General features: G+C 43.1%; 1 protein-coding gene and 1 long non-coding RNA gene across 6 annotated transcripts in view; one reads left to right on the top strand and one right to left on the bottom strand.

The window, feature by feature from the left end:
- The window catches only part of LOC121830349 (uncharacterized), a 96,189-nt gene extending 85,523 nt beyond the window's left edge, over positions 1-10,666 (top strand). For all 3 annotated transcript variants that reach the window (XR_013052389.1, XR_013052390.1, XR_013052388.1), the window contains one exon: positions 9,680-10,666. This is a non-coding gene — a long non-coding RNA (uncharacterized LOC121830349). The remainder of the gene's footprint in view (positions 1-9,679) is intronic.
- Positions 1-24,345, bottom strand: part of LOC102921075 (alcohol dehydrogenase 1-like) — a 33,734-nt gene extending 9,389 nt beyond the window's left edge. Inside the window, exons 1-6 of one of the 3 annotated variants that reach the window (XM_076575051.1) lie at positions 23,929-24,345; positions 21,783-21,888; positions 10,271-10,329; positions 9,626-9,773; positions 8,207-8,308; positions 1,667-1,805 (exon numbers count right to left, since the gene is read on the bottom strand). In XM_076575051.1, coding sequence (XP_076431166.1) covers positions 1,667-1,805; positions 8,207-8,308; positions 9,626-9,664 — 280 coding nt within the window. In that variant the 5' untranslated portion in view covers positions 9,665-9,773; positions 10,271-10,329; positions 21,783-21,888; positions 23,929-24,345. Of the gene's footprint in view, positions 1-1,666; positions 1,806-8,206; positions 8,309-9,625; positions 9,774-10,270; positions 10,349-21,782; positions 22,088-23,928 lie in introns of those variants that run through there. The other 2 variants (XM_006970418.4, XM_076575052.1) reach the window with 2 other exon arrangements.
- Positions 24,346-24,919: the final 574 nt, after the last annotated feature.

Below are 24,919 nucleotides of genomic sequence, written 5' to 3'. Positions count from 1 at the left end.
AAACAGCTGTGGGACTGCAAGGCTGGGCAGGACTGGAGAAATGTGGGACTGCGGGCTGGGTGGGACCAGAGAAAACTTGTGGCTACAGCCTTGTGCATGGTAGGTAAGTGTCACACCACTGAACTCCATCTTCAGCCTGGGATTTTGAATCCCAAGTTGCCTATTTCTTGTACTGTGTCTGATGTCTGGATGCAGTTTCATGGTTTTGTCAATATATGGTGAGTTCTGAAATCTTCATGTTACCTCAGGGAAAGAATCAGAGTGAGAATTAGGAAAGGAATTAGTGCTATATTGTAAAAAATGGAATCTGCCTCTAGGTGAAGACAGGCACCTGTCCCCTGCCTTAGGAGCTAATACATAGGGAACAGCTGGCTAGGGAGAACCCACAAGAGGGTGGGTTTATTGGAAGTACATGCTTTTCCCGAGTGCCTGACACATAACACCATGCCTACCAGCCAACCCATCATGAGACTTGGGGGCTGCTCGCCTTTCTGAGGCTACTTCTTCTTCTCTCAGAGCTGCCTGTAGCCTGAGTCTGCTCTCACACCCCATAACAATGCTTTGGGATCCCTCCTCTGTTCTCTAAAGCTCCTCTCCTTGGCTTGCGACATCTGTGGCCAAGGGGCTGAGCCCATGCTGCCTCAGTCCAAGCAGCACGGCTTTCATTCCTTCTCTCCTCCACTCCTCCGCTCCCCTCCAGTTTGCCTGAACTGGGGTTTCCCTTTCAAGCTCCGATAAACTGTCTTTATGCTTCTGTTTGAATTCACTCTTTGTTCTCAAGCTTGTTTTTGATTGTTCTTAAATTCTTTCATTAATAAAACTAAGACCCTCAAGAGGGGACCTTGATTTCCCAGTTACCATAGGATAGCTCTGCCGGGGCTCCATGTGATTTCTGATCACATCTTTCTCCTTCCTTCCTTCCTTCCTTCCTTCCTTCCTTCCTTCCTTCCTTCCTTCCTTCCTTCCTTCCTTCCTTCCTTCCTTTCCCTTCCTTCTCTTTTCTTTTTTAAAAAGATTTATTTATTTATTATGTGTACAGTGTTCTGCCTACATGCCAGAAGGGGGCACCAGATCTCATTATAGAGGGTTGCAAGCCACCATGTGGTTGCTGGGAATTGAACTCAGGACCTCTGGAAGAACAACCAATGCTGCTTACCCTCTGAGCCATCTCTCCAGCTCTGCCTCTTAATTTCTTAGAGCCCTGCCTGCTGTGAGATGGTCTGTATGTCAAATTGCTCTTTGGTCAATAAATAAAACACTGATTGGCCAGTGGTTAGGCAGGAAGTATAGGCGGGACTAACAGAGAGAACAGGAAGGCAGAAGGAGTCACTGCCAGCCGCTGCCATGACAAGCAGCATGTGAAGACTCCGGTAAGCCACAAGCAACATGGCAAGGTATAGATTTATGGAAATGGATTAATTTAAGCTATAAGAACAGTTAGCAAGAGGCCTGCCACGGCCATACAGTTTGTAAGCAATATAAGTCTCTGTGTTTACTTGGTTGGGTCTGAGTGGCTGTGGGACTGGCGGGTGACAAAGATTTGTCCTGACTGTGGGCAAGGCAGGAAAACTCTAGCTACACCTGCCTCTTAATTTCTTAAGTGGCAGAGAAGCCAAACCTCTTCCTGCACCCCTAGATGGCATCAATATCATGCCTAGTGACCTACCTGGCTTTAAGGTAGTTACGCCTGGTCCGACACTCTCCACAATCCCAGCTCCTTCATGGCCCAAGATGGCAGGCAGTGGTACTTTGTTTTTCCCTTCCAGAATGTGATTATCAGTACCACAGATCCCGGCGGATATAATCTGAAAAGATGATTAAATTAGTGGAGAAAAATGCCTTGTGACAGAAAGACACACTCACTGTGTTCTCACTAATATGTGGATCCTGGCATCAAATCTTTAGATTTGCGTGTTTAACTTGGAGTACTTGTAGAGTCAGGTGTGCTGGTTGGTTTTTGTCAACTAGACACAAACCTAAAATAACTGGGGGAAGAGAATGTTAACTGAAAAAATGCTTCCGATAGGTTGGCCTGCAGCAAAGTCTGTGGGGTATTGTCTTGATTAATAACTGAGGTGGGTGGGTCCTGTTTATGTGGGCATTGCCAGCCTGGACTGGTGGTCCTGGGATGTATAAGAAAGCAGGCCGAGCAAGCCGTGAGCGAACAATCCAGTCAGCAGCACTCCTCCACGGCCTCTGCGTCGGTTCCTGCCTCCAGGTTCCTGCCCTGATTTCCCTCAGTGGTGCAGTGTGACCAGAGGAGTGAAATGAAACAACCCCTTGCCTTCCCACGTTGCTTCTGCTCATGATGTTTTACCACAGCAATGGAAATCCCAGCTAAGTGAAAGAAGCCACTGGGGGGGAGAGGGAGGAAGGTGGTTTGAGGGAGAAGGGAGAATAGAACACAGGTGAAAAGGAAAAGGGGATTAAGGAGGAGGGAGGTTTACCTGGAGAGGGAGGTGGCAAAGTAAGGCAGAATAGGGGACGAGGCAAGGATAATTAACACTAAGGACATTTTAAAAAGCCATATTGAAACCTACTATTTTATAAGCTTCCTAAATGTGTGTGTGTGTGTGTGTGTGTGTGTGTGTGTGTGTGTGTGTGTGTGTGAGAGAGAGAGAGAGAGAGAGAGAGAGAGAGAGAGAGAGAGAGAGAGAGGATCTCTTCCCAGAAACCATAGGTTGCCAAATAAAAAGTCCAGTCCCAGGTCTGGGGATACCTTCCCCTTGAATTGTTGGTCACGGGTATCTTGGAGACCCCTCGAACAATATAGCTGTTGGGATGGTTCTTGGTTGTTCACCAGGAACTTGTTGGTATGATCCTAGTACTGAAAACACCACAGACATGGAAAATCAGGCTGGTTCTGACTGGGGTGCTTTTCCCCTGCTGGCTTGCTTTCCTGGTACTGGAAGGGTCTATGTGTGCTACTGGGAGAGAAAAGTTGCCAGCAGTTTTATCTCTGAACTCTGCAAGCTATGATAATGACTAGCCTGGCAGGATGCACCCATGGGTGTAGTGGTAGCATGAATGCTCTGGAGGTAAAAGCAACCACTTTCTCATTGAATTTAAGACCTACTCCACAGAAAGAAAAACATGCCTGGTACTATAAATCTGGCCAAACCCCCAGGGCTGGGAGCTCATAGGCTCCAGAAAAATAAACCTATTACTATTGCTTTATTGCTAAATGGACATAGTATCATACTGCCCTCTAAAGACATACATATTTACTCCTTGATTAATGCAACTGTCTTTGTGCTGTGGATGACAGTTAATGAAGAAACTCACAACTGGTCAAAGTGCAGAGAGTATGCATGGCATGCTCTGCCATAAATGGGACATCTGTGTCACATTCTTCCCCAAGGCTGGGGCCATATTGTGGAAGAGGGTTGGACAGATAATAAGAGCCAGAGGTTGAGGAAGATCAGGGAGAAAGAGTGTCCTCTGGATAGGACTGATGCACCCATGGACTCACAGCAGCTGTGGTTACCTGCACAAGACCTGCACAAGAGCAAGCCAGTTAACATCCCAGGAGAGAAGGGTTCACAAGCCCACACACCCAGCTGAGGGACTTCTGACAGCTGGTGACTGCTAAGTGAGTCAGTTTTCTTTAGGGGTATGGTCCTTGATAGGTCAACCTTGTTCCAGTGGACGGCCTCACACCATGCTTATATAAGCAGCATAAACTGGACCCAGTGAGGTATTAAAAAATAAAAAGGGCATGAAGTATGGAGAGGATGGGGAGGTGGGCAGTGAATCCATAAGGAGTTAAGAGCAGAGGTAAATAGGATCAAAACATATTGTATGCATGATGAAACTCTCAAAGAGTACAATTATTATATTAAAATACCTGGTCATAAAATGATGAGTCTTTCAGAAAAAAAATAAGACACAACTTCAAGTCTAGAGGCAGAATATCCTCTAATGTCTGGGCTACACATTCTCACATTTGTGATATTATTGTGCCCACAGAACACAACACATAGTTTCTCTTGTCTTCATAATTTTGCCCAGACTGCCTAAACGCGGCAAACCTCACTGAATTCTTTCTGACACTTTGCTACAAACTGTAGGATGGGGTAAAGCATGCAGCAGGAACTTTAGGATACATTTTGTTACATGAATTCCCATGGAAGGAAGCCTGGGTAACATTTGGATGATCTCCCTGCATTCTGTGCCAAGAGGTAAAACAGTCTAAACCCTGAGCCCTTCTGTGCCAGCTTTCCTGTCCCCATCCTGTGTGCTGTTTCCTGATAAAGACTAACACAGAAGGGAAGCAGAAAGGCCTTTGGAGACCTCTCCTAAGAGTCTTCTGCGGCCCACAGCTTTCTGGCTTTCTCCTCATTGCAACTGTTTTTATCTCTAGCTGTTCCGAATCGAAAGGTCACTTAGTTTTCCTCCAGGGTACAGAGATACCACAACTGGATGACATTGGCGGCAAGTCAGATCAGTTTCAGACTGCATATTTCCCTCGGAACATGTTGACAGGGCTAACAAGTTTTATCTAGACATTCTCTTTATTCTTATTATTTTTCCTGGCCTGCAGAACTTGATCCTTGGAACTTTTGAAATTCTTTGTAAAATTGCTATTTCCTTCTGGCAATCTGATTGCTCACTTTGATGTTATTTCCTTTATTACTCTGGGCTCTTGGGGGGTAGGGAGGTGGGGGGGTGGAAGATATTTATCTCTGTGTTTTCTTGGTCTGTTTATTCAGGCCATTCATCCAAGTAGTTGCCCCACAATCCTCTCTCTCTCTGTTCTTTTGTTTGCTTGCTGCTCTTCAAAGCCCACTCTGGTTGGTCCTGAGGGAGATCAGTCTAGTCTGGTCCACAGCTTTAGATTTCCAGAGACTCAAGTGATGTCAGCATGGACTATTAATGGTATCTTTGCCTGGTTTTCTGTGTTGAGCTTGCTCCTGCTATACTCACAAGAGTTTCCAGTACTCTCTTAGTTGCTTATCACCAAGGTCTTGGAGATGGTTTGGGCATGGTCTGCTCCCCGAGAGGTTCACATGCTAGACTCTCACTCCCCTAGGAAACAGGTACTGAAAGCTAGCCTTTGATGGATGGGTCTAGCATATCACTCTCATAATGGCTTAGTGTCTTTCTCAAGAGACTAGATGGAGAGGCTACAAATGCTTTCTGATCCTGCAGAGGACCTGAGTTTGGGTTCTTAGCACCAAAGCTGGGTAGCTCATAACTGTCTGTAATTCAAGCTTCAGTGTCTCAGATATCCTTTCATGATTTCTGGGGACACCAGCACACAAGTGCACACAGATACGCAGACACATATACACACTTTAAAAATGAAATACATCTTTAAAAAGGAGACTAGATTAAGTGTCATGGGAATGAATTAGGTCTAGCAAGACTGAATTAGTTACCGAGAGAGTTAAGTACTCTCCTTTCTCTGCCTCATTGTAAGAGAGCCTGAGTTCCTTGTCAGAAGCTAGTTAGATACTAGCAACACATTCTTGAACTTTGGAAACTGAGAGTCAAATAACCCTAAAATACCCAAACAGTTCTTCGTTTTTGTAACTTCTCAAGGTATGAGTCCTCCCACACTCTTTTCCAAACAAAGTTAGCCCCCTTAACAGAACTGTGGAGTGTGGAGGCCTCCTACTTGCCTCTTCCTGTGGTTAGAACATCGGTATGGTGTAGAAGAGTTGGGTGAAGGTAGTGACTTATTCCCCCAAAGTGACACCTCTTCCGCACGAGCAGGGGAATGACAGTGTGAGCTCTTGCTATCAACTGAACTGTTTGCCTTTTACATGTGGTGGCCCCAGGCGGCCCCCAGTGTAATAGCATTTGGAAGTGGAGGTCTTGGGAGGTAGTCAGCTTCAGATGAAGCCATGGATTCAGAACTTCTGTCTTTATGAAGAAAGAGACCAGGCCGCTTCCTCCTTTCTACGTTCTCTCTCTCTCTCTCTCTCTCTCTCTCTCTCTCTCTCTCTCTCTCTCTCTCTCTCTCTCTCATATAAAGGTACAGCAAGAAAATGAGCATCTATCTAAGTCAGGATGAGAGCTTTCATCAGAACCAGCCATGCTGGTGTCCTCATCTAGAAGACTTCCAGACTCTGGAACTGTGAGAAAATAAATCTCATTTAAAGCACATGAACAGTGGCATTCTGTGACGGCAGCTGGAGCAGACTCAGAACTCACCTGGCCCTACTAGAGCAAACTTTTCCTACTGATGAGAATAGGGAGGAAGTCAGCCAGTTCCTCCCTAGTACTATAGGTCTGTCATAGCTGGAGTGGAGAATCTGTCAGTGAACCAGTGTGGGAGAGGGAGCCTGGGCCTCTTCGTCACTCCTGCTACAGCAGAGCATCTACTTTTGTCTGAGTCTGTCTTCTACTGATGTAACAGAATATCACCGATTATGTCATCCTTAACCTCTCAGTTTATTTGGCTCACAGCTGTGGAATCTGGATCTAAGAGCATGGTGTCTCTCATGTTGTCTCTCATGTTACAACAGGCAAACAACAGGTGAATGTGTGTGACAGAGAGAGGTAGGTGGGTGCATCGTCATGTCTTTATTAGGAGTCTGTAAGTAATCCCTTCTTACAGTAACAGCTTTAATCCATTCATGGGGGCAAAGGTCCCACAATCTACACACTCACTTCTTAGAGACAGCTTTAATCCATTCATGGGGGCAAAGGCCCCACAATCTACACACTCACTTCTTAGAGACATTGTCCTGGAATCACTGTATTGGCAATCAGACTTCAACACAAGTTTTGGAGGACACCTACAGCCATTCAATAGCTATATATCAGAATAGCTCTGTAATTGTGGAAAACGGAGGTTTAGGGACCAACAGTTGTTTTGATTTTCACAAATCTTACTCTCTGTGTGTGTGTGTGTGTGTGTGTGTGTGTGTGTGTGTATGCATGAGCTTTCCTGTGTGTGTATGTGAGTTTCCTGTGTGTATGAGAGAAAGAGAACTTTCTGTGTATGTATGTGTGTAACACGAATCTTAAAAGGTCTTATTAATAAAAACAAATCCAAAGCCAGGTTTTGGGGTGAACACTGAAAGATCAGAGAAACAGAACAAACCACATCCAGCCTTGCCTTGCCAACTTCTTAGCTGATCTTGTTTCCTCTGAAAGTCTCTGAGTCTTCATCTGAATGGATCTCAGTGTACTGCTGTTAAAAGCCTAAAAGCTTAAAAGAACCTCTAGTTCCTAGTCCTCATGCCTTATATACCTTTCTGCTTCCTGCCATCACTTCCTGGGATTAAAGGCATGTGTCACCATGCCTGGCTGTTTCCAGTGTGGCTTTGAACTTATAGAGATCTGGATGGATCTCTGCCTCTGGATTGCTAGGATTAAAGGCATGTGCTACCACTGCCTAAAGCTATGTTTAATATAGTGGCTGTTCTGTTCTCTGACCTTCAGATAAGTTTATTGGGGTGTACAATATATCAGCCACATTTCCCCTTTTTTGTTTAAAATGAAAAAGTTATAACAAATGTAATAAAAAGTATATACAATATATACAGTCAAGAATTACATTAACAATGTCTAGTCCATTCACATTTGACAGATTCAGACAAAAAAATTCATTTCTTATCCTATTTAAAACAAGTAGTTCATTTTAAAAAGCAGATTCAATAATCTACCTTTTATCTTATCATATGTGTTTATGGTGTGTGTGTGTGTGTGTGTGTGTGTGTGTGTGTGTGTGTGTGAGAGAGAGAGAGAGAGAGAGAGAGAGAGAGAGAGAGAGAGAGAGAGACTTCCTGTGTGTTTGTGGTGTGTGTGCACCCATGTGCGCCAGATGTTGAAGTCCAGATATCTTCTATTTTGAGACAAGGACCCCCCTGAAACAGAGGCTCATCACTTTGGCTTCACTGGTTGGCCAGAAAGTCCTGGGGATTCTCCCATCTCCAGCTCCCAGTCACAAATACATGCCTCTTGCCTGGCTTTATGTGACTTCACTGAGCCACTTCCTTATCCTTATTTCAAATATAAAAAACATTAGTGTTTTAAAAATAATCCTGGCCACTTAGTATTTATATGTTTTAGGTTTGTGACATTTTAACAAAATGCAGCAACCTCACTATTACTATATGCTAATTCCAATCTGTATAAACCATAGGAAGTCTTAGCTCTCTTTAATATAGAATATGATTTGTTTCCTAAACAAATTTGTTTCCTAAACATATATGTATCCACATCTACTCAATGTATCATCATTTATATTTACCTTAATTCGAACCTCGCCAGCCTTTGGTGGATCAACTTGAACCTCCTCAATGGACAGAGGGGCATTTGCTGTCCAGGCAACAGCTGCCTTGCATGTGATGACCTATACAAATTAAAAAATGAAGTGATGAGGTACCTTACTGCTAATGAACTAGAAACAGGTGAGATATGGAGTCAAATTATATCTACTACAGTGAGCAGCCATCCTGCTTATCTCCTTTTGAGGTGAAAATAGTCTACTTATTCATTGGAACAATCACTTGTATCTTTTTTTATGTCTGATTAAAATAAAATTTTAAACAAAATGTTATAATGCAAGATGAGTTCACATCTACACACATATGTGTATATGTATTTAAATATACACATGTACGTGCATATTATACATTCTTTTAGCTCCAGAGAGCTGATTGAATTCTTAGTTGATTTCTCTGTATTTAAAATGTCACAAAGTATCAGTATTGGTTTATGAAGCCCAATTCTGCTCTCTGAGTTTAAATTCCTATATTATACTTTCTAATATTGATTACTTACTTAGAGATTAGAATCTATTGTGCAAAGAACCTTTTAAGAAAAGACAAGCAACACCTTGGAAGTAAAATGAGAAACACTGGCCATCTTACTTTTCTAACCCAAGTTCATCCTAGTGAAATATAATGTAGAACATTTAATTTGCATCATAACTTACTTCCTCTGTCTTATAACATTTTTTCATTTTAGTTTGTAAATCTCCATACAATTCAATCTTTGGTTTCCTCTATTGATTTTTCCTTTATTAATAGGTATTTTGAAGATAAGAATTTAAACATACCTTTTATAAACTTTTCAGTATTAAGTTGCTTTTTTTAACACAAAAATAAGGGAAAAATGGGAACACAGTCCCCTATTGTCATTAATTACACAATTCCCCAAATTTCAGGAAATGATAAGGGGCAGCATATTTAGAGTGCAATGGATGAGCCTCACCCTGGAAAAAATACCTTTGTGATTATAGTATCTCCTCTTTTGGGTAAAATTCTAAGTTGTTTCTTTAGATGATAACAGTTCTTATTTTATTGTGATATTTTTGATAGAAATTCTCTAAAACTGACTTGCAGATTACCAGGAGTTCTTCCTTTATACAAAGCACATTTTCAACAGAATCTTAAGTAGTAAAGTATACCTACTACTAAATGTGACCATTCTCAACAGAGCCTTAAATAGTAAAGTATACCAACTACTAAATATGACCATTCTCAACAGAGCCTTAAGTGTAAAGTATACCAACTACTAAATGTGACCATTCTCAACAGAGCCATAAATAGTAAAGTATACCTACTACTAAATACGACCGTTCTCAACAAAGCCATAAATAGTAAGCTATACATAATACTAATTATGTCCATTTCGGAGACTACGTTCCCAGCTCACCCCGACTTACATTGCTGGGTGTTTTCGTGGCCAGGCTCACTTGCTCCATCTTTGCTTCTGGCAGGTTCTGAACCGAGAGCCTCTCCGTCTCTAGTGCTCACCTTCTGGACTGAGCACCGACGGCTTCTTATACTCCAGAGTGACTCAGCCACTGCACACTAACCAGAGAGGGAGGAGAAAGAGGAGAGAGAAATGAAAAATCGAAAGAGACAGGAAAAGGAAGGCATAAAGCCAGGAAGGAAAGATGAGGAGGAAAGATGGGTGAAGTATAAACAAAAGAGGAAAGCAATGATTGTTCTAGAAGGACAATGAGGAAAAAAGATGAAGGGGAAAAATATCACTTGTTCTGAAATGAATCTTGTGCTGAATCATTTGACATCATGTCCTGACCCTGAATACAACTTTTTGCACCTTATTTTTAATCACTCCTTTCTGGGCAAAGAGACAGAACTTCCTAAAGAATTAGAGGTTAGCTTGACTGGAGTTTGAGCATGGTTTCCTGTTTCAGATGCTCTGAGTTTGGGGGGATTATGAAGAGGAATGGACAAAACTGTGAGGAAAGAGAAGTGCAGACGGATGAGGGGTGTTCGAGTCGGAGTCCACATAAGAGAAGGAGTGAAATTAAACAGGTTGGAGTAAGTCTACCCGCCCTTACCTGCCAAGTGCTGGGGTGAGTACAGGACTGGACTACCAAGCCCGGCAGATTTCAACACTCTGGAAGGAAACCATATCAACCATTAAGGCAAATGAGAAAACAAGAATCATCAAAAACACGTGCATTAGGTTTTAAACTGGTGCAATCAATGAGAGACAAGTGTGTGTGTGTGTGTGTGTGTGTGTGTGTGTGTGTGTGTGTGTGTGTGACAAATCTTTCCTAGGGAGGTGTAAAACATACATGCACTCACCCTAGAAAAGGAACCCATAGCAGACTTAAGTAATGATTGTACCAGAGTCCAACTTGGTGAACCACTGAGTTTTTACTGGGGTCACTAACAGGAGTGAAGTGTTATTTGCAGGAACAAGGATGACTCAAGAGTGTCCTCACAGTCCCTGAGAGCGCTCTACAGCTTGCTGGTCAGTCTCTCTTGAGCAGTTGCGTACGGCTTCCACAGCCCTGGGGAGAGGTCCTGGGGAATCTTGCAAGCTTCAGGGTTCCCAGACTTGTGACTCTTGTTACCTCCCGAGTTTGCATAGCCTCTCCTCTTCCCCCTGGAGCGAGTGAGTGTTTCAGTTCAGAGGAAGGCGCCTGCAGAGACACTTCTCACTTTACTGCCTGTGATGAAGCCTGATTTCACTTTTGATATTTGTAGCAGCTTTTCAAGTCCATACTCATCCCTGTTCCTTTCATGTCTTCCATTTGATTAAATGTATGATGGATCTTGCACAGTCTCCATTAATATTGTTGGCCAGGCGTCACCTTGATCTTTCAAACCATTTATGAACCTCCTTGAGAGTGTGTCTGCCTCTCCCCAGCAAGCCCCATTTTTTTCAGTAGTCTTCTCCTTCCCTCCAGGTATGGCATCACCCATCCACATTTGAACCAATTTTATGTAAACATTACAGCTGGTCGTTTAGTGTGGTAGCCATTGGTATCTGCAAGCATGGGTTTCAGCAAAGATCAGCACACCCTACGGCTTATTTTGCCTTGCTAATTGGTCCTGCTGACTTCTCATGAACTTGTATTTTGAACTGCTGCCTTCCGGCTAATGAGCATCTCTTTTTATGAGCTGTGATGCCACTTCTATGCTAGCCTGCATTTGCTGAATATTATGAAGCCTCTATTACAGATTCTAGAAGCAAGACATGCAATTCAGTATGAATACAACAATGTGGTGGTTAGAATAAGAAATTCCTCTTCTGGGCCCATGAACACTTGAGCCACAGTTGTTGTTGGTGTTTGGGGGAAGTTATGGAACCTTCAGGAAGTTAATCCTGGCCGGAGGAAATACGTCATAAGGTTTTTTGTTTGTTTGATTGTTTTGCTTTATAATCTCACTTGGCTACTTGTGCTGTGTCTTTCTCTGTGTCTGTGTCTGTCTGTCTCCATCTCTCACGGCTTCCTGATTCTGTCACCCTGCCATGTCTTCCTCACCACCATGGACTCTTCCTCTGGAACCATACACTCAAATGGCCCTCTGTTTCTTAAATTGCTTCTGGTCATGGTGTTCTATAACAACAACAGGAAAGTACCTAATACAGAGGAGTGTGGAGCAAGCCACAGCTGAGAGTCACTTTAAGGAGGAACTGACCCTGTGGAGGACCTGGGTGTTGGTTTCATTCTGTAGCAAGCTCAGAAGACTGATGCTTTGTTTAATATGGCCTCAGTTATGTTTCTCTTCATTGTGACAAAAATAAATACCTGACAGATTAAACAGGGAGGGAGGATCTCATCCCCTCTCACCGCTTCATAGGGAAGAGGGGTTGGTGGCTGAAGTGACTGTCTGTGGAAGGCTGTCATTCAGCATAGTCACATCTTAGCAAACAGGAGGCCAGGAACATGAATTTAAGGATTATGTAAGACAGAGGGTCCTTAGACTTTGTAGAGCAGCCATTGTCATAGGGAGGTGACATTCTGGTGATGATCCTGATTGGAGACTCTGAGAAAGAACTTACATGTGAATGGAGGCTCCTGTCTCACATAGAAAGTATACTCATAATTTTTAAAAAGTTACATGATCATATTGGAAATCCAAAATTTACTATACAATTATCATCCATCAAAAAATAAAAAAGGGTACCTTTGAGCTTTGCACCTCAGTAACATAGGTTGATTCTAAATTATTTCTAACATCTGCTGACTTATATCAATCAGCAAACTTTTGTGGGCTTAATTAATACTACCGCTCAAGCAACAGCTGTATGTGGAATCTTGGTACATTTAAATGTGGTACCATACACATGGGGGTGCCACTACATTTAAACTTCAAGCTGTTACGCTGCAGTGGGAGTTTCCCAGTGTAAAACAGAGGAGAAGGTGATATTCCTTGCTGTAATCGTCAAAACAGTTGCCTTGCATAAATTCCCCAGAGTTTCAGCCCTAAACCATCTCATGTAACAATAAGTTAAAGACTGGGCACCTACAGTTCCTTTTCTGTCGTCTAACTAAAATAATAAACACAGCACAATTAGAACTAAAACAACTCCTTCAAGCATTGTGACCCACTGCACAAAAGCTCCTCAGGGAAGGGATAGTTCAATACACTGTTTTGCCTTCATTTCCCGACTCGAGTTTCTTGGGCCGTGCAGTGTAAAAGCTGTGGTATCTGGTATAGCAAAACATACACATTTGGTCTCAGCTTCCAGTTCCTAACATAGCACCCTCACTGTTATTTTTTGAATGATGAGCATGATATACATAGAACTCCTTAATCCCCGAACACGCTAAGGTATAGGAGAAATTTTGTTCTTCTGAGGCCACTTGATGGGGTTTCTGATAGTTCAGCAGGACGTAGGACAATTTGTCATCAGAAACCACGCCGCAGGGTTCAGGACAACTGGTCCCTGGAATCCATGCCATGAGCAGGGACTCAAGGCTCTCAGTTCACTTACTGTCTTTTTGGGAGCGTGAGGGGTGGACATTCAGCTGATGTGCCCGTCATGCTGATGTTGTAATGACTCTCCACATCACATCTCTCCAGTTTGGGGTCTGGAGACCTAGGCTGGTGAACACGCCCGAGTGCTGGGATGATGCACTTCAATTCAGCAAGGTCAGATTCTGCTATTCCCAGGAGCTATCTGGACCTCGCCCTGCATCCTTTCATTTAGTTGTTTATTTTCATATCTTTTTAAAGTGAATCTCTGAGTTCTGTGACCTAGTGCAGTAAGTGGTCAGTCCCGAGAAAAGGTCATTGAAATGGCTGATTTACCTCTGTCAGAGAGATGAGTAACCTATCATTCACTGGCTTTGATTAGCTTCTGATGTGGGAGGCAATTTCATGGAATTGTGTTTGCCTTGAGGTAGTTTGTGTCAGAACTGAATTAAATTGTATGAGACCAAGCTGGAGTCCATGCAGAGCTGGATAATTGCTCAGTATAGAAAACTGACATGTTGAATGTGAGAAAAACCTATGCTAGTTATTCTGACAGGGGATTAATATCTAAGATTAAGCACCCAAACAATCAATACATAAATAAGCAGATGAACTATACATACAAATCTCAAGAGAAAAATTATACAAATGGCCAATTAATATATGAATAAACGTTCACTATTTTCAGTCATCAAGGAATGTAAATCAAAATTACATTGAGATGCATCTCACCTCAGTCAGAATGGCTACCATTGAGAAAAACAAACCACAAAGTAGCTGCTGCAAGGATAGCCTGAGTACAGAGCCCTCACACACTGTTGGTGGGAATGTAAATTAGTGTAGTCATTATGGAAATCAGTATGAAGGGGCTTCGAAAAACTCGAAAAAGAGTTGTCAAATGCTCTGGCTATCCTACACCTGGATATATACTAAAAGGACTCTAAGTAAGTACACCACAGAGATGCTTGCACGTCCATGTTTACTGAGGTACTGTGCACAGTACTCAGCTATGGAGCCAGTCTAGATGCTCAATCTAGACTGGATAAAAAAAGTCTATCTATCTATCTACCTATCTATCTATCAATCTATCTATCTATCTATCTATCTATCTATCTATCTATCTATCTATCTATCTATCATCTATCTATCTGTCTAATCTATCTATCTATCTATCTATCTATCTATCTATCTATCTATCTATCTATCTATCATCTATCTATCTAATTTATCTATTTATCTATGTATCTATCATCTATCTGTCTATCATCTATCTATCATCTATTTATCTATTGTCTGTCTCTCTAATCTATCATTCATCTATCACCATCATCATCTATTTACCTATTATCTATTATCTACCATTTGTCATCTATCTATTTATATCTATCTTCTGTCTGTCTGTCTGTCTATCTATCATTCATTTAGCTATCTAGCATAATTATTTATTTACCTATTATCTATTATCTGTAATCTATCTATATATCTATATCTACCATCAATCTATCATCTGGCACCTATATATATTATCTATCTATCTATCTATCTATCTATCTATCTATCTATCTAATCTGTCTAATCTATCTACTATTATGCCATTAAGAAGAATGAAATTGTATCATTTGCCCAAAAATATACAGAGTTGGAGATAATCTTGTTAAGTGAAATAATCTAGACCCTTCAAGACAAATGTTGCATGGTGTCTCTCATTACAGAATCTTGGCCAAGAGAAAGAGTGTTGAAAGCAGGAGGAGGATTATTTGAGAAGAGGAAGGTTGCCAGTAGGAGTGGGAAAGGGGTCTGGGGAGGGTAATGAGAGTGAATCATATCGAAGCTTATCATATACAGGTCTGAGAATGTCACAATGAAACCCGTAATTTTGAGCAATGAACAACCACTAATAAAAAGAAGCAACTTGGACTAAACTCTGGTTTAATAAACTTAACTCTGGTACATATTCAATACCCCATTTCCCTAGATGGTTCATTTTCTTCGTGTAACACTTTTGTAGCTATCCTTTTTTTCTGGTATAAGAAACATGTTTACTTGAAAGAACAGTTCTCAACTTCAGATGGAAGAACAAAAAACCCCAGGACAGCCAAAATAATCCTAAACAATGAAAGAACTGCTGGAGGTATCTCTACCCTTGATTTCAAGTTGTACTGCAGATATAGAGTAATAAAAACTGGCACCTTGATTAATGGGATCGAATTGAAGATCCAGACATAAGTCCACACATCTATGGACACCTGAGTTTTGATAAAGAAGCCAGAAACACACACTAGCAAAAAGATAGCATCTTCAACAAATGGTGCTGGTCAAACTGAACATCTACATGTAGAAGAATGCAAATATATCCATACTTATCACCCTGCACAAAATTCAAGTCCAAGTGGATCAAAAGACTCAACATAAAACCAGATACACTGAATCTGATAGAAGAGGAAGCGGGGGAACAGTCTTTAATGCACTGACCCAGGAAAAGACTTTCTGAACAGAATACCAATAGAGCAGACACTAAGATCAATAATAAATGGACCTCATGAAACCACAAAGCTTCTGTAAGGCAAAGGAAACCATCAATAGAACAAAACAGTAGCCTACCAAGTGGGAAAACATTTTTACCAACTCCACATCTGATAGAGGGCTAAGATCCAAAATATATAAAGAAACTATATATTTAGAAGCCCAGTAATCCAATTAAAAAGGGGGTACAGATCTAATCAGAGAATTATCAATAGAGGAATCTCAAATGGCTGAGAAACATTTAAAGAAATGTTCAACATCCTTAGCCATCAGCAAAATGCAAATCAAAACTACTTTAAGATTCCATCTTACATTTGTCAGAATGGCTAAGATCAATAATAAAAGTGACAGCTCATGCTGGTGAGGATGTGGAGCAAGGGGAACACTCCTCCATTGCTGCTGGGAGTGCAAACTTGTAGAGCTGCTATGGAAATCATGTGGTGGTTCCTCAGACAGTTGGGAATCAATCTACCTCAAGACCCAGCTCTACCACTCTTGGGTGTATACCCAAAGGACACTTCATCTTGCCACAGAGACAGTTACTCAACCGTGTTCATTGCTGCCCTATTCAAAAAAGCCAGAAATTCAAAACAACCTAGATATCCCTTAACAGAAAAATGGATAAAGAAAATGTGGTACAGTTACATGATGGAGTATTACTAGACTGTTAAAAAAATAAAATTGTGAAAGTTTTGCAGGCAAATAGATGAAATAGAAAAAAAATCATCCTGAGTGAGGTAACTCAGACCTAGAAAGACAAATATGGTATATGCTCACTTATAAGTGGATATTAGCCATTAAGTAAATGATAACCAAGATATAATCTATAGACCCAGAGAGGCTAGGTAGAGAGGAGGGCTTTAGGGAGGACACATGGATCTACTGGGGAAGAGTGAATAGAATAGATTTTATGTGTTGCGGGCTGCAGGAATATATCATAAGAACTCAGCTGGTTATGGCAAAGTCACTACCTGGAGGGATCATGGAATTCCTCCAGAGGAAGCCAAATCCCAAGGAGTTTTTTGTGTTACTTGGCTTGTTATATATCAGCTGTATTCTGTTATGAAAATCATGTGTGCCTTCATAGCTTTCCCAATTGACTTTTCCCTAAGAAGGACTAACAGTGTAGACTGGGCACTCTCTGGACATACACATTCCAGGTAATTTGGAGAACAGCCTCAGGGAAAGGCTTTCTCTGGAATCAGATATCTCCCTTGGCCACTTTCAAGGACTACAGGAAACACCACCCAGGTGGGCGCCCATTGTTAGTCCCAGGTGCATCTGATAGAAGAGGAAGCGGGGGAACAGTCTTTAATGCACTGACCCAGGAAAAGACTTTCTGAACAGAATACCAATAGAGCAGACACTAAGATCAATAATAAATGGACCTCATGAAACCACAAAGCTTCTGTAAGGCAAAGGAAACCATCAATAGAACAAAACAGTAGCCTACCAAGTGGGAAAACATTTTTACCAACTCCACATCTGATAACAGCCCACATGCAAGTCTCCTGACTTACGGTAAATTCCACAAGGAGACACCGCCTAGGAGAGGTGGACGTTAAGTAATGGCTTTACACAATTTAGCTCGGACCCTCCCTTTTATATACCGGGACTTCCAGGGCACAGCCAGAGGAAGAGAAAAGAGAATGGAAGAACTAGATGGGTAAGAACTTGAGAGGAACGAGCTGAGATGGGGAAGAACTAGATTGAAGAGCTAAAAGAGAGGACTAGAGGAATGAGATGGAAGATGGGGAAGAACATGATGAGGAAGAGTCAGATGAGAGAGAAGGAAACGGGAGAGGAGCTGATAGGGGAAAGAACTAGATAGATGTGAACCTAGGAGGGACAGAACTAGATGAAGGAATTATGATAGAACATAGAGGGGACAGTAGATAAATATAGAGAGAAATCAGGCAAGAAAGGAGCTAGACACGAGAACAGAACTGAAGCTGTGTATAAAGGATGTTATGCCAGAAGAATTAAAGCGAATGGACCAAAGAACTCTGCGTGCTTAGACTGATTTACCGACCCTAAAGAATAGATCCTCAGCTGGTTGATAGAGCCTTCCGCGGACCCTGGGAGGGGACTATCGAGGGGCTGGACCCCCATAGTCCTCGATATTTATGGGTGGACTCGGGGTGGGTGGGGATGGGATCAGGTCGTGGGGATCGAATGGAAGGAGAGAGTGTGGAGAGAGATGGCTGGAATTTGGGACCATGTGGGAGGCAATGTGGAAACCTAGTGCAGTGGAAACTTCCTGGAATCTATGAGGGTGACTCTAGGGGGGAGGACTGGTAATGGGGATATGGAGTCTGCACTGGCCATCTCTTGTAGCCAGGCAAGGCTCCTAGTGGTGGGGTTGGGTTACATTCAGCTGAGTTTTGGCAGGGGTGGGAGTGGAGGTGTTGGGGGGGGATTCTGGGGGCTCCCATGGAGATCTCCAAACAACCCAGGCTGATGCTAGGGTAAAGGGTTGCTCTGCAAAGACCGATATGGGACCACATTGCTGGCTGAGAACAGCATCCACACAGCTCACTGTGTGTTTTGAGGTTGAGCTGGTGCCTGAATGAAGCCTTCACCTCTATGCTCTAGTTTCTTTGGTTGGGGAAGGTACTCTGTGGGCTACTGAAGGAGAAACATGGGCAGAAACCCAGCCAAAAAGCCCTTGACCTACAATCTGTGCTGTGTGCAAGAAGTGATAAGGCAATGGTGGCACAGAACTTGTTGGAGTGGCCACACAATGTCTGATTTAACTTGAAGCCCACTCCACAAGAGGAGCCTATGCCCACACTGCCTGGATGGCCAGGAACCAGAGACTGGATATCCCAGAGACACAGGCTAGAACCAAACACGACTGGTCTAAAAAGAAAAAAGAAAGAAAGAAGGAAAAGAAAGAAAAAGAAAGAAAGAAAGAAAGAAAGAAAGAAAGGAAGGAAGGAAGAAAGAAAATAAAGAAAGAAAAGAAAAAGAAAAAAGTCAATGAAATGATTTCTAATGATATTCTGCTATACTCATAGATCAGTGCCTTGTGCAGTCATCATCAGAGCACCTTCCTCTAGCAGCAGATGAGAGCTGATGCAGAGACCCACAGATGGACATTATGTGGAGAGTCTACATTGGACGTCTCCATCTGATCCCTCCTCTTGGAGATCCTGGAACCTTGAGGAAGAGGGGGAGGAAAGACTGTAGGAGTCAGAGGGGATGAAGGGTACCAGGTGAACTTGGCCCACTGAATCAACTAAGAAGGGCACATTTAGGCTCACTGAGACTGAAGCGGCAAGCACAGGGCCTCCATGGGTCTGGTGTTTTTGTGAGACTCCCAACTGTGGGGATGGGTGAGTCCCTGACTCTTGTCTGCTCTTGGGTACTTTTTTCCTCCAGTTGGGTTGCCCGGTCCAGGTTTGGTATGAGGGCTTTTGCCTTGTCTTATTGTACCTTGTTTTGTCCTGTTTGGTTGTTGTCTCTTGGAGGCCTGCTCCTTTCTGAAGAGAGGCAGGGCAGTGGGGGAGTGGGGAGGCTTGGGGGAGGCAGGGCTGGAAGGAGTGGAGGGAGGGAGAAATGTGGTTTGGATGTATTGTTTGAGAAAAGGCTATTTTCAATAAAAAAAAAAAACATGTTTATAGATGTTTGCAACTTATCAGGCACTGTGCAGAAAAATTTATGTAGAGAAAAAACAGTCCGTTTCTCATAGTTGCGATTTATTTCACCACAATTTTAATTGCTATTTGTAGGTGATAAGGATGTCAATAAAAAATTGGCTAATAATATTACAGAAAGTTATGTCAATTGAGAATTCTCCTTGCAAAGTTGAAAGTCTGACCTTGAAGGAAGTTGGGGGTGGATTCGCACTTCACAATATAATAATGAGAGAATGTGAAAGAGGAGTCTGATGCCAGGCGCTGTCACAGCACAGACTTTCTACAGACTCAAGTGAGTCTGAGGTGGTTCCTCCTAATGGAGTGGCTAATGTGGAGCCACGTGTTTCTCGCACATGACACAGCTACATTAGATAAGGAATCACGCTCCTTTTTCCTGTTTAAAAGAATGTAAATTATTCTAATACAGTGTTAAATATGAAATTTATATTACAATACATACAATATGACTAAAAAAATTTAAAAATCCCTTCCAGCAAAAGAAAGTAGAAGTTCATATTTCTGTATCTTTGAAGTGTAAGAAAGGCCCTAGTCAAAGATATATACATATATGTGTATATATATACATTATGTATATATATATACATTTTGATATATCTATATATCTCTCTATATATCCATGTATGTGTCTGTGTTTATCAGAGGTGAAGCTGCTATTCAGACTCTCCTCTTTCCCTGTTTAAGAGCTAAATGCCCAAGTGATGACAGCTGAGATAACCTTAAAATCAATGGCTGTAACCAGCCTGTTGAATGGGGCAGGGTTTCTTTCCCTTTCTTGTGTAACCTCTTTGATCTTGTCTCTGGGGGTGGCATTCAATCATCACCCTACATCTATTGGTTCCTGTTGGGGTGTTGTAATCCCAAGCTCCTGTTCTAAAAGGGCCTGTGCTCTCAGAAGATTATGGGGTTCTGAGTCAATTATCCACTTGTATGGCTTCCACCTTCCTCCCATATCCCACTTTCCTTAGGGTAATGAATAGGCAAGGCCAAATATAGGTTCTTCCATCCTTTGACCAAACCTCTCACCTGTATGGGGCAGGATGGCATTAAGGTATCCACAACCTTTCCTCAGGATCAGAATGGCATTACGGTATTCTCTCCCTTTCCTCAGGATCAGGATGGCATTACAGTAGCTGTACCCTTTCTTCGGGATCAAGATGGCATTACAGTATCTACACCCTTTCCTCCGCATCAGAAACAGCATTATGGTATCTGCACCCTTTCCTCAGGATCAGGATGGCGTTACAGTATCCGCACCCTTTCCTCGGGATCATACATGGTCTAGTTCTTGAGCTTACACTGTGGCAGGGAGCCAGAGATTGAGTTTCCTGGGGCCTGAGAAGAATGCAAGGGCCCTTTAATACATGTGTGGAGGCCTTCAGAAGACCTAGTGTGTTGGGGCACCGTCAAATCCACCAGGTGTCTCTGGAGAACTGAGCACAGCTCACAGGAGGATGAGACACACTGGTGCTGTTTCTCTAGGAACTATGTCCCATGATAACTTTCCCAAGACTGGGGAACAAGTCTCTGTTATGGGCATCTCTGAGACTACATCCTATACACCTCGGAAGGCCTCTCCCATGAGGCTCTAAAAATGTCCTGCACTAACGGCTCTGGTTTTTCCCCAGACACCCAAACAGGTTAAAAGAACAAATGATCGGCTTATTTTTCTTGAACCCGTGTTGGAAGGAATGTCTTGCTAACTGGCAGACCCAATCTATATCTTCAGGAGGGAAATGTCTACTAAATGTAGAAAGGACACAGTAACCGAAAACAAAGTGAAGTAACCCAAACAGTGGGGATGTCTCTAGCAGAGCCAAGGAGGAGTTCTCAGAATGGGGAGAGCTGAGTGCGTCCCCCCATCAGGGAAGCACGGGGAGGAGGCAGTGTGTGGCAGAGCCAGCAGCTGGGACTGCCCCAGACTTGGAGCTGTGGCACCACTGTTGAGGCCCAGGGCCATCCGGATCATGTGACACTTGGTTCTTCTGGCGCTGTAGTGCCCAGAGGCTGAGGCCGGGACCCTTGACCTCTGAACAGCAGTGAGAATCCAGAGAGCCCCTCGGTTCCTAGTGTCCACGCCTGTGTGAGCATCATTGGGGAAAGCAGGCGGAGGTAAAGGAAGAACGGGGGAAAAGGAAGAGAGGGAGGGGCTGCCGAGGAAGGCAAGCACATGAGGAGAGAGAGCAAAAAGGAACAACGTGTTCCTCCCTCCTGTGAGGTTGGTAGTCTTTCCCGGGACCTGCTGTGGCGTGTGAGTGGGTGTGATTTTACAGGGAGCTTTTTGATGCAAGATGACCTGATCTCGGCCCACAACCGGATTATCCGGTCACCGGAGTCTCCAAACGTCATCCCTCTAAAAGTATGTAGCCTGCCCTTGTTCACAACTTGGAGTAGTTACTCCCAGGCACCCCAGAACGAGTAGAAAGCTTAAGAGATTAGAAACAAAAATCCTAACCTGCTTTCTGATTCACCAGCTGACAAGGGGCAGCTATCTGGGTTCCGTGGGCACCTCGAAGGGGTTTCACAATCTTCTGTCCCAGAATAAGGAGCTGAGCAGAGACCTGTGGATAGTAGCAGAAATGGGAGCTTATTAGGAAACCATACATTTCCAGAGGAGAAAGGGGCCAGAGCAAAAAGCAGCACCCTGCTGCACAAACAGAGGGACTTTGGGGTGGCAGAGTACAAGCTTTTGTCTGGTTCGTTTGCATAACTGGGCTTTTGCCTGCTTGTTCTAGCTGTGCTGTCTTGCCCTTTGTTCCTCATCAGCGTTTTAAATCTCCACTCAGGTTTGTGGATTTTAATGGACGAGCTCCCGGTCTATAGTTGGAGCGCCTATGATCCTGCTCCAGTGCCTCCAGCCACGTCTAGTCGTCCTTAGCTGGAGATTTCCGGCCTTCCCCTTTGCACTCTGTTTAAGGCATTTCTTATGGGCTAGTTTTGTAGGTTTTGTGGGTAAGGCTTTCTGGATCTCACTCTCTGCCCCAATTAAGAAGAAAAAGATCTGTGGCCTAGTCACTTTTATAGATTCATTAATTCTTTATGCAACTAATTACTATCGCCCACTGAGAGCTGAATTCGAGATCATTACTGGCATTTGGAAGGCAAACAGGAATAGCTGAATTCACTAAAGTGGCTGCTGTAGACTTTTGGTTGGGGACTTATCCCTTTGACCAAGTCTGATGACAGAGGAACAGACTGATGCAAGGTGGCAAACTTTTAATGCAAATATTTGGAAAACAAAACAAAACACAAACAAGGAGAGACGGCAGCACCGTGTACTGAAGTAAGATGAAAAATTTGGGTGATCCTACAACACTCATTTTGAGTCAGAAGACGTTAGAAATTCATGTAAAAACACTTATTTTAGCATCTTGGTTACATTACACAAAACACGCTTTTGTGGATGAGGTTCCTCTCCCCTTTACAGTGTCCCCCAGTCACCATTAATTAATTCTGAAGTTCAAATGATATGAAAGACAATCATACAAAGAGGCATAGCTTGAGATATCCCAGCAGCCCAAGGGAACACTTGTACTGTTATCAAACTTGGATGCTGGGTATCTACATACTCCTGGTAATTCTGTTCATGTATTATCTGCTTTACAAGATCTGCAAAACCATTCAGACTGTGACAGACAACATCATGCCGATGGTGAACAGCTCTGAAAGCGAGCTGTGTCTTTGTGGTGGAAGGGGGTCTCTCATAATCTTAATGGTCATCCTGTCACATCCTGGACTTTGTGTAGTTAACTCCTGTTTTAACTTCATTGCCCTTAGTTACAGTCAGTCCATACTCAGAAGGACTGTGGTGGTCTGACTCCATCTCTGTGGGCTCCATTAGTCACCCTCTAATTCCTGAAAATCTACAAGAATGGGGACCATAGGAACTACTCCGTGTCCTCAGACTCATCTTTCACTTATTGTTTCTCCCTGTCACCTATTCAGGAGCCAAAGACCCCTCCCCCCCTTACCTGACAATTATACAAATAAAGCCATAGGAGCACTTTTGGGGGGCCTTTTAGATAGGCCCAATACAGGAGCAAGCCAGTAGACACACCCGAAACCCTGCCCCGACTTGTAGAACCCAGATTGATTTTCACCCCAATATCCTAATAGTTGTTAGCGTTGTCTCCTCAGGGAGGGGAAGGAAATGCTGAGAACAGGAGATTGCTAGCAACTGGCCAGGCAGTTTTAGGGTAAAGGCGTTCCTGAAGAGTGGACAGTTTTCTTTTCTGGCTAGAAGTCAAAAATGTTCTTGGGTATGTCGGCATCCTGGTCCTTGAAAGAGGCCAGATACGTTTCAGCCGAAATGTCTCTGGTTCTGCCATGACCAGAGGCTGGGGTGTCAGAAAGAGGAGGTCTGTTTGTTCCATGTTTCTTCTCCCCTGAGGGGGGAGTGTGGCTGAAATGGGGCACCTGGGCACCTTAGATCAGCTCCTCTCCCTCTCTTCCATCCTTCACCCAACAAAGCCTTGTCAACTTCAAGGCAGTGGCCCTCGATGGCATCCCACTCCCAGGACCCCTCCTGAAGCTAGGGGCTCTGCTTTCTTTCTTTCTCTTCAGCTTTCTGTAATAAAAGTAGCTCCCCCCCTAAAACTTACCTTCTGGGGTCCATGAATTTCATTCTTTGAATTCAAGAGACAAGAATCTAAAAGCCACTAGCTTGGGGTGGCTTGAGTTTCCAGGGCCTTAGTTCCCGAAGCAAAGCACAGGAACTGAGAAGGCTCCCTTGCTCTCAAAGACACCCCAATGTTCTCCTGCCACCGACTGTAGGTATCTCCTGGATCTTAAGATACTTGACAATGTGAGCTCCACCCAAGGAGAGCTTCTAGGGAGTGACATGATTTATACCTGGCCTGGCAGGGTGCTGTTGGGTAGAAAACTGGCAGAGATGATCCAGGCAGCCTGCCACATAGCTCCACGGCTACACTTTCAGTTCTTCTGGAGAATTCACCAAACGAAACTGATTTCTTTGGCAACCCAAGTCGGCAAAGGCAGAATGCTCACACTGACTTCCTTGCTAGCTGCCTGCTGATTGGCTTGCCGACCCACTAGCCATGTGCACATCCTTTTTATCATCCTCAAATTTTATTCTCTTCAGAGTTTTTTCTCTCCTCTCTCACCTGTCTCTCTTGTTAATGTTTTGCACCCCTGACCAACTGCGTCTCATAAGCAATTACATGTTCTCTTTTTAAAACCACCCAGTGTCTTAGAGTCAGTCCTTGAAGACTGAAGACAGCTTCAATCTGGATGGTCTGAGAGGTATTGCCAAGGGGTTAGTATGACAGATGTAGAACTGGAATGGGCCGGCATTTCTGTAACATTTCCAATCAAGCTATTTTAAAACACCCCACTTTCCCCCTTACAACGAATATAATCTTACCAGTCAGTTAATCATTTCAACAAAGAGACTCCTAGATTTATTTGTTTGTTTACTTATATATGTCAAAGCAATCACAACAGGCATGTGCATTTGCAAACTACCTTAATATTGTGGTTCCTTTTTAAACTTAGTAATATATTTTGTCATTTGAAAAAGTTGTATGACATACCATGATTTAAGGGAAAAACGTTATTCCATCAATAACAACT

This window comes from Peromyscus maniculatus, chromosome 6 (assembly GCF_049852395.1).
Source record: "Peromyscus maniculatus bairdii isolate BWxNUB_F1_BW_parent chromosome 6, HU_Pman_BW_mat_3.1, whole genome shotgun sequence".
NCBI classification, from domain to species: Eukaryota; Metazoa; Chordata; class Mammalia; order Rodentia; family Cricetidae; genus Peromyscus; species Peromyscus maniculatus.
Note: the sequence above shows the minus strand (reverse complement) of the source record. Positions and strands in the feature narration are given on the sequence as shown.